Source organism: Sardina pilchardus, chromosome 24, assembly GCF_963854185.1.
Source record: "Sardina pilchardus chromosome 24, fSarPil1.1, whole genome shotgun sequence".
Classification (NCBI taxonomy): Eukaryota; Metazoa; Chordata; class Actinopteri; order Clupeiformes; family Clupeidae; genus Sardina; species Sardina pilchardus.
The window spans coordinates 1,799,882-1,812,407 of NC_085017.1; the positions used below are offsets into that span (position 1 = coordinate 1,799,882).

At 43.8% G+C, this 12,526-nt stretch overlaps 1 protein-coding gene across 1 annotated transcript in view; it reads left to right on the forward strand.

Annotated features, from left to right (window-relative positions):
* LOC134072772 (cAMP-dependent protein kinase inhibitor beta-like) overlaps positions 1-9,985 on the forward strand; it is a 34,127-nt gene extending 24,142 nt beyond the window's left edge. Inside the window, exons 2-3 of the mRNA XM_062529608.1 lie at positions 8,367-8,517; positions 8,913-9,985. Coding sequence (XP_062385592.1) covers positions 8,376-8,517; positions 8,913-8,995 — 225 coding nt within the window. The 5' untranslated portion in view covers positions 8,367-8,375 and the 3' untranslated portion in view covers positions 8,996-9,985. The remainder of the gene's footprint in view (positions 1-8,366; positions 8,518-8,912) is intronic.
* Positions 9,986-12,526: the final 2,541 nt, after the last annotated feature.

The following is a 12,526-nucleotide window of genomic DNA, read 5'->3' on the forward strand; positions in this document are numbered from 1 at the left end:
GTGGCACTCTCCTGACTTAAAGCATATAAAATCAACAGCACATTCCTTTGGTGAGACTGAAACTATAAACTTTGACCTTTGGACATATAAGCTTGTCATAAATTTGCCAAGACTGGCACTGTGAGTCTTTGAGTGTTGGATCTCTACTTGTTTGAAATGATCAAATGTTTTCAAGTCATAAATCTGACGGTAAAAATACTTATGGTAGGTGAGTATTTTCTTCCCTCTCGCATGAGTGTTGTAACAAAGTAATACTAATCACCAATAATAATCGACAATGATCATATAATATTATCAGCTTTAACTGCTCTCACAGTTTATGGCTACCGGTATACGTATGTATTGATATTTATGACTTGTTTGCAACCATACAGTTCCTTTAGTTCCTGGATTAATGATTTGAGATCTCGAGAGGCTCTAACTTTGATCTCTCAAAGTGAGGGAATCATTCTGACCCACTTTGTAGTAGTCTGTGTGCTTACAGCCATGCAATAAACTCACATTAAAAGTGAAAGGGAACCTTGCAGTTGTTGAGGAAATGGCAGATGAAATGTCTCTGTGACAATGTGTTCCTATTAACCCAACAGAAGTGACCCATTTTACTAAGAAAAGCTCCATCCCTCGCAGCAGATGGGAAGCCATTCATGTCCGCATGTGGCTAAGTAGGGCTTGGGTTTCTCATTCATATCTCTCCCCAAGCATTAGTCTCAATGGCGCTGTCGTTAGCTGAGCCACGGATCTACTTAGAGCGATGTCATGGAGAGACGATGATCGCAGGCACCTCTGACCTCAATTACGCATTTATTAAAGGGTGGATGCAGTGTTCTCTCGTCGCTATGGAGATGTCCTTTGGATCCATAACAAGTAGAAAACCGTGACCCATAATCATCTCTAAAACTAAAAAGCATTTGTGTGAGTGTGTGTGTGTGTGTGTGTGTGTGTGTGTGTGTGTGTGTGTGTGTGTGTGTGTGTGTGTGTGTGTGTGTGTGTGTGTGTGTGTGTGTGTGTGTGTGTGTGTGTGTGTGTGTGTGTGTGTGTGTGTGTGTGTGTGTGTGTTTTGGATCAACTGAGGTTGAATATAAAAGATAAAGGAGAATCATCAGAACCCAAATGGAGTTTTGTGTCCCTCCGCCGCTCGGTCTGTCCTGCCGCGTCCCGGTGCATTGTGGTCCGGGCGGGCGGGCGGGCGGGCGGGCGGGCGGGCAGGCTGTGTGTGTGTGTGTGTGTGTGTGTGTGTGTGCGTCTGCTTCCTCCCTCTTTTGTCCTCTAGCTGTCTGCCACCCACCGCGCGCACGCCAAGCAGCTGCGGAGCTGCCACGGCCTAATTACAGCCTGTCTTCTTGGCCTGGACAGCTGAGACAAAGAGGGGCCTTGACACACCGCCACTGCACTCCCACATGGGGGATAGGGAGAGGAGGGAGAGAAGGGGGAGGAGAGAGAGAAGAGATGGGGGAAAGGAAAGAGAGAGAATGGATGAGGGAAAGGTGAGAGAGAGAGAGGGGAGTCAAAGTGAAAGGGGAGAAGAGCATATAAAGGAAAGCAGAGAGTAAAAGGAAATGAAAGAGAGAGAGAGGAAGGGAGAGAGAGAAAGAGAGAGAGAGAGAGAGGAAGGGAGAAAGAGAGGCCTTGGGAGAAGAAGGTTTAAAAATGGTTAACAAATCTTTTTGTGGACACTTCCAGGGTTAAAAGCAAATGATTCTGCCATTTCTTACCTGTGGCCATCATCGCATCCTTAGCTTCATTGCTCCTGCTCTCTCCTTTTCTCTTGGTCTGTCACACACACACACACACACACACACACACACACACACACACACACACACACACACACACACGCGCACACACACACACACGCACACACGCACACACGCATGCACACATGCTCACATAAACAAGCCGCGTGTAATGAGAGGGTGTCAAAGGTGTTTCTGAGATGTAGTTCTATATTTCCTCCCAGGGGAGAGTGAGGGAGTGTAAGCGTTCAGAAATAGAAGCCCTGTCGCGTGAATGGGCTGGAATAAAGAACTAGCTAGAGAAGGAGAAGGACGAAGGAGGAGAGAACATGTCACTTAACCTGTGCACCTTTTCATGATGTGATCAAGCCAAATGAGATGAGATTTGGATGAAGACATCTCTTGTTTATGTGTGTGTGCGTGTGTGAGCGTGAGCGTGATTGTTTGTCCATACAGGTCACTTACTGTTCCTCAGGTTGTGGCATGTTGATACATTTTGAGCAGCACAATATGGCCCATCTCCTCCTAATACAGTTTTTTCCAATCGTTTACACACAATTTTTAAAACAGGGCTCTTTTTTTCTAAATACTGTACTTCACACAACACAATTAATCAAACACCACACCCAATTAGCAAAACACAACAGGTTGTTAGCAAAATGGAATATTTCTGTTAAAACAATATAAAACAAATTGATAAAAAAAAAACATATACTGTTCTCATATCACTAACACATTCTTTGAATGATTCTACACTGTCTCACATCTTATACACACCAACACAATACATTCAAAACACATCTGTAAAACCCCTCTTCCAATAGTGGATCTTATTCAGACATATTGTTTGAGAGCATTAGGATAATTTAGATGACAAAAATATTTTGATGAACTCTCATCAAGCAATGCACAAAACTGGTGCTGCGGAAAATATTTATTTTTTTCACTGTACCATATGTTCAGTTACAGTGACACGTCAATCAACAGAAAATGGCAAAATTATAGGTCTAACTGTAAAGTGTAGAAAAATTCAAATCTGTACACAAATAAAAAGTACTGTACCATAAGGCCATAAGAGTTCATCCACATCACAGGATATGGGTGCCTCTCATTTGGGCTTTTATACATCCTCCCTCGCTCCTCGGGCCTCGATCCTCATTGATCGACATAGGCGAAAACAATGGGATAGTCTATCCAGTGTAATAGATCAGTGGAAACGCCCCTCGAGGAACGAGCATCGAGGATCGAGGAGGCATGGTGTGAAGCACTTTATGTCTTCGTTGGCAAGGCAAGACTGCAACACACCTGAGTGCTGCGTTTTCAATTTTGCACATGTGTGCTTACACACCTGGTGGATGTGATTATTCAATTGGTTCATTAGTGTGGTCATTGGCAAGCCAGGGCTTTGTAATGAGAAGGAAGTACCTTACAATCTTTATCTGTGTCTAAGGTGTGAAAATGTGTTTTACGTTTTGACATTCACTGGCCGCGTTTCCCAAATGCGATCTTTCTTAAGGACTTAAGAAGGCTGCAAAGAAGGAATCGCTAAGAAGGAGCGCTAAGATACGGGTGTTTCCCAAACGCGTTCTTAACTGCCTTCTTAGGAGAACCTTAAAATCAAGCCAAAGAAGCTTCTGAAGAAGCTCTTAACGAGAGCTGTTCACGACGGTGGTGCTGAAACTGAATCAATCGATGCCAGGCAAATTGCCAATAGGCCTATTTTTTATTAGCTCAGGCCATTCATATATTAACTCATGCAATACGCATCCCATCTCTCTTATAGATAGTGTGGTAGTAGGCATATGATGTAGCCTAGGCTAGTCTACTTTAATATATCCGAGAAGATGTAACCCTCCAGCCCATGTGGCCTGCGAGTGGGGTGCACGTATGCATTAATGTAAACCGGGCTTTTCCATCGCGGACTTTGGCAACGCCTAGAGTAGGCTACTGTAGCAGGTGAAGCCTCATTGGATTAGGTTCAGCTTAGTTCAATTACATCTGTTTCCTATATCTGTGAAATGCCACAGGGTTGTTGATGTTTTTTGTATGTGAAGTATTCTAAACTCATATGCAGATATGTTGAAAACTTAAACGTGTAATTCAATATTATTTTTTTAAAGTCTATGTTTCTTGTGCCAGTGGTCCACAGCCACGAGTGCATTGCAACATTGAAAATTGTTTTATTGTTTAAAAAAGTGGAGGATATACATTTCCCTGATGCAGCTTGATCACTAAAGCCTAGAAATCTAGGTGCCCCTAGCGGCAGGCTATGATCACTGAGCATTTGATCGCTAAGAAGGCTGTTAAGAGTGGGTCAGCTCGATCTTACGTTCCCGTCTTAGTGAAAGATCTTCTTAAGCTAAGAGCGACTCTGGGAAACACGTTCTTCTTTCACAGCGTTCTTAAAGGAATACGCCACCCAAAAATGAAATTAAGCTAGTCTCGGTCACCCCCAGAGTTAGAACAGTGAAAAAAACCCGGTTAAAATCCGTCCGGGCATTCTCCTGCTTTGGGAGCAGCGATTTTAGCTTTAGCTTAGCACAGTTGCTGTAGATGAAGGGTGTCAGTGAGCACGTCCTCCAAAAAAGTGACCGAGACGTCTACATTTTTTTCTAAATATATCTTGGGAGCCGTGTGTTCAAAACGAGTACAAATCATAATGCAAAATCGAACGAGACTATTACCTGGGCAGATCTTTACTTGGAACTATATTCAGCCTCATCGCCGGCGAAGAACCGCTAGCTAGGCACAAAGTTCTCACGTAGCACCACTTGAATCCCATCCCGTGAAGTTCCAGTCGAATCTAGAAGTTGGGAGTTTACAAGACTGCTACGTGAGAACTTTGCGCCTAGCTAGCGGTGCTTCGCCGGCGATGAGGCTGAATATAGGTCCAAGTAAAGATCTGCCCAGGTAATAGCCTCGTTCGATTTTGCATTATGATTTGTACTCGTTTTGAGCACACGGCTCCCAAGATATATTTAGAAAAAAATTTAGATGTCTCGGTCACTTTTTTGGAGGACGTGCTCACTGACACCCTTCATTTACAGCAACTGTGCTAAGCTAAAGCTAAAAACGCTGCTACCAAAGCAGGAGAATGCCCGGACGGATTTTAACCGGGGTTTTTTCACTGCTCTAACTCTGGGGGTGACCGAGACTGGCTTAATTTCATTTTTGGGTGGCGTATTCCTTTAAGAGCGCTCCAAAGAAGATCTTGGCGTTAAGAGCTTCTTAACGTGTTTGGGAAACGCGGCCAATGTGTGTAATGTTTTGCAAGAAGTGTGAAGCTGAATTTGTGCTTACTGTTGTGCTACTCTGTGCAGGTGTTTTGCTTCTTAAGTGTTACATTTTCTTAACTGTCTTGATTTTAGTGTGTAAACGATTGGAAAAAACTGTAATATCTTTAATTTTGATATGTCATTAAGTTCATTACAATTAGGGATTTCTGAATTGAATTTGTTGCAGAAAAGGCTTCTTGTGTTATTGAAGGTTGTACATTGTAAGAGGAAGTGCATTTCGACCTCACCTGTCGTGCAGTGACCACATATTCTCGGTTCTTTTGGTTGCCATGATTTTTTGTGTCTTTCTTTTTCGTTTTCCTAGTTTGTGGTCATTTAGCCTGCATTTAGTGAAGGTCAGTCTCTGTTTTCTGTCTCTGACAGTTTTTTCACTGACATATTTTTTCAAATGTATATTCTCGGTTTAGAGCCAGATAGCATTCTATTCTACTTTGATTTTTAGTTTCCTCTATCCATTGTTCTAAATCAGAAATAGGCTTCTTTATATTGCTTCATAATTTGGTTTACACTGATCATTTTTTGGAGAGCAGTGTTGTTGTGATACTGGTCAGTGTGTGTTTGGGGTAAGGCAGTTAGTCTCCGCAATAACTGATGTAGGGGACTTTTTTCTGGGCTCAGCTCTTGGGTTTGGAGGGCTTTAGAATGAAGGGTGTCTTGTGGGCTGGAGTTAAGGTGATTTCCTTTGTAAAGGCTTCAGTCTTTGACTCATGAGGTCAGTTTTGATAGCTGCTTTATGAAGTGTCATGTTGATATCATTTTGGCCTTGTTTACACCATCCCCAGACATTTCTTTCTCTCTCTTTATGTCTCCTTCTCTCTCACACACACACACACACACACACACACACCTCCGACCTCTTGACGAATAACTCTGAACTCTGCCTGGTAAGGGGTTTGACTGCAACTGTGATCGAACAGATGGCCAGACTGTAGCTTCTCCTTGACAGTTTATAAGGTGTGTGTGTGTGTGTGTGTGTGTGTGTGCATGAGTGTCTGTATGTGTGTGTGTGTGTGTGTGTGTGTGTGTGTGTGTGTGTGTGTGTGTGTGTGTGTGTGTGTGTGTGTGTGTGTGTGTGTGTGTGTGTGTGTGTGTGTGTGTGCTCACTGCTTGTGTTTTAAGAAAGTGTTATAGTGCACTACTTACATTTAATTAGTGTTTGCTTGTCTCCCATCCTTGCTTGGCATACAGCATGTGCTGTTGTCCTTGTGGTTATGAGAACAGGTGCAAGACTGTGGCTTTCATTTGAGCTTACTCGGGCCCACCCCTGGCCCTGGACTGGCTCAGACGCGGTGTTGCTCTCAGGGGCGGCTCAGTGCAAATAAGCAGCTTTCAGGAGGAGAGCTGTAGCTGGCTGCAGATGATGAGAGGTTCCAGCAGAGAGGCAGATTATTTTAACAGCACCGAGGGGCAGGGAGGGAGATGTGAGAGAAAGAGAGAGAGAGGGAGAGAGAGAGAGAGAGAGAGATAGAGAGAGAAGGGGGTTTAGGGAGGGAGGAGGGAGAGAGGGATAGAGAGAGAAGGGGGTTGAAAAGAGAATCACGAGAGGGAGAGAGATAGCGAAAGGGAGACAGGAACAAGAGGAGTGAGGAGAGACAGTGAGAAAGAGAGGGAGTGAGAGAGACAGAGGGAGAGAATAGAGCTAGACTCAAATGTTTGTCTGCCAGAGGTGATTTTCCTCCTGTTACCATAGAAACAGCAGCTTTGTGTGTGTGTGTGTGTGTGTGTGTGTGTGTGTGTGTGTGTGTGTGTGTGTGTGTGTGTGTGTGTGTGTGAGCTACATTTTTAGAACGACTATTTGGTAGGTTCATTCAAGTTAAACTGTGTTTCTCAGCTATATGCAGAAGATACCTATAGTCTGTGCAGGCATATGTGTGCATGCTATATTGTATCTGTGTTCGTTAATTGAGATAGCTGTATTAACGTGTGTGTCTTTGAGTGACAGTGTTGATATAGGTAGAAGAATGTGAAAGAAGTGTGCATTTTTTTACGGTTGTGTGTGTGGTGTGTGTGTGTATGCGTGCATGTGTGTGCACGCACATGGAGGTTGACATCATTGTTGAACATCCATCAGTTACTTAGCCTGCATCCAGTTGCCATGACAACAGACAAACACCACCTTCTTCTTGTGTGGATTCTGCTATGAAATGTTTGCTTCTCACGTGGATGCTGCTACATAATAAGAGAAGTGTTTGCTTTTTACAATGTGCTACTGTGAGAGTTAGTCTCACAGGTATGTCTCACTGATGCTGAGGCCATTTAGCGGCAGGGCTGCAGGACTGGCCACAGTAGCCGTGTTTGTGTGAGTCCAGTCCTGGGGTAAAGAAGTCATAAGTGAGAGACTGAGGGAAGAAAGAAAACATAGCACAAGCATACCTAGTGGTAACACATAGCGTGCTTTAAATGACCTTCTAAATGATGGACCTTCTCTGTCTATGATGGACCCTTCCTCTAATCTATTCTCACCTCTTCTCTCTTATCGTCACACTCTCACCTTTTCCTTCTCTACTGACTGATCTCTACTGACTGGTCTCTACAGGTGTCTAACTCGTGCTCCACCCTACAGTACCAATGGGATGCAGTGGGGCTAGGTGCTGGTGCCTCTCTGTTCTAGTGGAGGATATTAGACTTGTGGCCAAGAAGTGCAGTGTTGGATGTGTTTAAGTGGTGCATGGATGTGGAGATGAACTGCTGTAATAAAGGATGGTCAGATCTGTCTGTCTGTCTTTCGCTCTCTCTCGCTCTCAGTTATTTATTTATTTTTCAAATTGAAAGTGTTTTATTAGCAAGTGTGGCATTGTTATTACAAAAGCAGTCAAACATACTAAAAAGTACAATGAACAAGAAGTCTAAATATCTGTACACTACCAGTCAAAGGTTTTGTGGTCACTAATTGCAAAAGTTATCTCCAATGTTTTCTCAGTTTTCTCAGTCTTTTAAAATGATATCAGATTAGTAAACATAATGTGCCTTTGCAACATTGGATGAATGGTTGCTGATAATGGGCAGTGTAGATATTGCATTAAAGATCCAAAAGCCATTTCTCTTTACAACAGTTGAGAACCCTTTTGCAATTATGTAAACACATGTAATCTGAAAACTGCAGCCCTGATTAAAATAAAACAAAGCAACTGATCTCAGCTGGTATTCTGTATAATGGAGCAGAATGGAAATCTCTAAGTGACCCCGGTAATTTTGATCGGTAGTGTATATACTGTACATACACTTAGAGGATGTATTTAAAAATGCATTTGTACAATAAGTAAACATTGAGCCTATGTTTCATTTTACCCAGGCCTATACTCTTATTTTTCTTCTTCCCTCTCTGTCTGTCCCCCAGAACCCTGAGATGACCGAGGTGGAGCCGGCGCTGGACTTTGCCTCCTCGACGCGCTCGGGGCGGCGCAATGCCCTGCCCGACATCCTGGGCTCCCCGGCGGGGGTCAGCCCCACTGACCTGCCCCTCAAGCTGGCCGAACTCTCCGTCACAGGTCCGTTCATCTGAATTCACATTTGTCTGTCCATGCCTCTGTCTATCCGCTTCTATTCAAGGGTTTCATCAGGTCCCTTTTCACAGGTGTAGAAAGTCAAGCACCTAGATTATGAATGCAGACTGCTGGTCATGGGGCTTTTTTTGTCTGCCCTCTCTTTTTTCCATATGTTCTCTTTATTCCTCTCTCATCCTGTTGCCCCCCCGACACTCACACACACACAGATATTTGCTTGCAACCATGACCAGTAATGACGTATTGCACAGCTGTGTCAGGATTTAATTTCCTGATATCCTGATATTGACCGAAGTTCTACACATTAGTAGTGACCAAACAGTATATCCGCAATCATCAACCTGTGCAGTGTGTCCATCTCTCTCTCTCTCTCTCCTCAGACGGTCCAGGTGGAGCCCAGTCCCCCACCTCAGAGGAGGCTCCAGCCCCACCGGAGAGTGCCGAGGTCAAGGACGGCTCCTAAAACTCCCCTGCCCCACCACCAGGGGGCGCAGTCGGACTTCTCTCCACTAGGGGACAGCAGAGGGTGGAGGAGGGATGGAGGGAGGAAGAGGAGGGGTGCAACAGATTCCCCTCTAGCTGAGCTACTGGGAGTGAACTGTGGGGTCGCAAGCGGTGGGACCACCTGACACCTGACTGGAAAACACACTGATGTGTGTGTGTGTGTGTGTGTGTGTGTGTGTGTGTGTGTGTGTTTGTGAGTGAGTGTGTGTATAAACACGTCTATGCGTTTTTATGTGTGTTTGTATGTGGTGGGTGAGTTCACTCTCACACAAATTCACACACCCACCCACACGCACGCACGCGCGCGCACACACACACACACTCACACACATACATATATAAACACACACCGTAAGCAAGTGGAAGCGACCACAGGACTTCAGGTGCTGTGATTAGACCTTGGTCATTGTTTTCCAAATAAAAAGGAAAACTGAAGTGGACTTCTGGTGATGATTAGATGGTGGTAAATTGTAACCAGTACATTTTATCAGTGGGACATTTCTTTGTGCCGGAATTTTCTATGGAGGATTTAGACTCACCTGATCCAGACGGATGGTCATTGCCTTGGATATGTTTGTACTGTGTGTGTGTGTGTGTGTGTGTGTGTGTGTGTGTGTGTGTGTGTGTGTACCTATACTCCTAGGAAGACACCAGTGTGTTCTATTGGGACTGTCATGTTTGATTAAGGGGCAGGATTCCTCTTCCGAGCATGGAGCTCCATTGCAGTAGTGTACATCTGGCCTGGGAAGAAGTGTATTTTTTTTCAGGTTTGGTTCAGTGTGTATTTGAATGAGAGTGGTGGTATGTGTGGTGTGTGTGCTTTCTGGTTCCTGGGTTGGCTCAGTGTGTTTTTGAGTGAGTGGTTCGGTCGGTGACTTTTGATTTTTTTGTGTGTGTGTGTGTGACAGAAAGAAAGAGAGTGAGAGAGAGAGAGAGAGAGAGAGAGAGAGAGAGAGAGAGAGAGAGAGAGAGAACAAAAGGGAATTAAGACCAAGGGTTCCCTCTGGGATGAACGTATCATGTTTGTCACCTGGGAAGATAATATTGTTGTGACATTCCCAAAAAAACTTGTCACTGCCAATTATGTGAAGTGTGCTTTGTTGTCGTTAAAACCTAATTTATATCAACTCAATGTGAGGATTCCAAATGAAAAGAAGATGACATTTAAGTCATAATGTGCCTGTTTGAAGTTTAAAAAATGAACTGCCATTGTATTTTGTAGACTCTGTATTGCTGTTAAACAGTATCCTACACTGTCACTCCTGTACAGAGATGGAAAAGTCTGGCTTCAGAAAGTAAAAGTCCTGCCATGTATCGGTTCTACCTGTGCACTTAACACAGTTGATTTCACCTATTAGATTTTCATTGTACCTGCTTAAGGGTTGTGTTAATTAGAATTAGCTAATTAAGTGAATGGTTGGAACACAAATGTGGCAAAGACTATTACTCTCTGAAGCCGGACATTTAACATTTACACCTCTGCTCCTGTATCATCAATCATCACAGTTATTGGTCATCATCAAGGATGCAAAAATCCCTCCATCAGCTGGACCTGCTCTGCACTTGTTCAGCATCTAATGCCTTCACATGTTCGGAGATCACTCCTCATTCCCTCATCGCCAGGCTTCTCAGTAGATCGTCTGCCACGCCATCAACATATGCAGAGTCAACGGGCTACATGGCCACGAGCAGATATGATGAGGGAAGCGTCCCATTTTGTTGTGATATACTCACACTCACTCACTCACACACACACTCACACTAACACATGCATTGCAACACACACACGCACCCACACACCATCAGTCTCGCAGCATCTTGCGAGGAGTGTAATCTGTCTCACGGAAAATAACACTTAATCAAAGCTGTGAAGTGAATATAGATGTATAGTGTGTGTGTGTGTGTGTGTGTGTGTGTGTGTGTGTGTGTGTGTGTGTGTGTGTGTGTCTGTGTGTCTGTGTGTGTGTGTGTCTGTGTGTCTGTGTGTCTGTGTGTGTGTGTGTGTGTGACTTGATGCTGAAGACTTGGACTGGCATGCCCACTTTATACCAGCAACCATTCTTCAGAGAAAACTGCCACGGGAAGAAAGGAAACATTGCCATAGTGACGACGACCGTTCCAAAAATTCTGCAGTTGTACATAATGTAATTACATTTACATTGACACTAATACTGGCACACAATGATAAACACGTAAATGTATCTATTTGCTGTGTTTGGGTTGTGTTTGGTTTTCACATATGGAAGAACTTCTGTCCAGTTCTCTGTTGACACAGCGCTGATTCTGTGTTGTGATATTTTAACAACCTAAAAAGATAATAATAATGAAACTTTGAGGAATCAAGTGTTGCAATTTGGGGAGAAGATTTTCCAAGATGTGTCTTTTAGTGTTCTCGTTTGTATCGTATGCATATTTGATTTAACCTGATAACACGGGGTGTTGATCTCAAGGCAGGACTATGCTCAAATAAACACACAACGCTTTTATAACGTCTGCCTGTGTTGTGATCAAGTCTGGACCCTCTTCACAGCGCCCAGTGCTGTTTTGTCAAATGTGATGGTGAAGACTGTTATTACTGTAATTATACATAGCAACAGGTTGATCCATGTCTCTAGAGATAGAAATAATAATTCATTATTCAACACAAAGGGATATTACACGTTGATGTTGCACCAGTAATTAATTAACATAAGACAACATGCACATTCACACACACACACACACACACACACACACGGTGCAACATAAATCAAATAGTATAACATGCTGCAGACAGTGGGTAAGGATTAAGGTAAGGATTGCATCATTGACAGAAAGACAGACCATTGTGTCTGAACTTCATCTTAAATGTTATTTTATTCTCTCTTGAGGTATAGCAGTAATTACTTATTCAGATGGATGGCCCAAGGTGGGAGCCCTGGTCTCAGGTCAGTGCAGTTCAATCAGTTCTGTCCTCAGGGCTGTGCTATTGCCGGAATCATCCAAGTGCACAAGATCTCACAACTCATGGTTGAATACAGTTAATATGTAGCACACTGCAAATCCAAAGCACCCCCCCTCCCACACACACACACACACACACACACACACACACACACACACACACACACACACAAATGCACACAAAGAAAGCAGCATGTCGAGTTAAACTACACTCGACCTTGACCTTCAGGTGACCTTCAGCCTTGGCACATATCCCACTGCCTCTCCACCCTCCGTTGTGTCTTCCAGCAGGTCAGCAGCTGCAGGAGCCTCGACCTGTGTGACCTCTGTGCTGTCAGGGCTCACCTTCAACTTGGCTCACAGTTGGGAGTGCCTGTATTATAAGTACTAGTCCAATTGTGGTAGGAGGAGAAAGTGGATAGAAGCTCAAACAAAACAGGTCAAGCCAAGTTTGTAGTTGGATCCACACAAAAAGCCTTGGAGTTCTTTTCTAGAAACTGTTGCAGAATGCAAGGGAATACATTAGATTCTATCACATGAAGTGTGT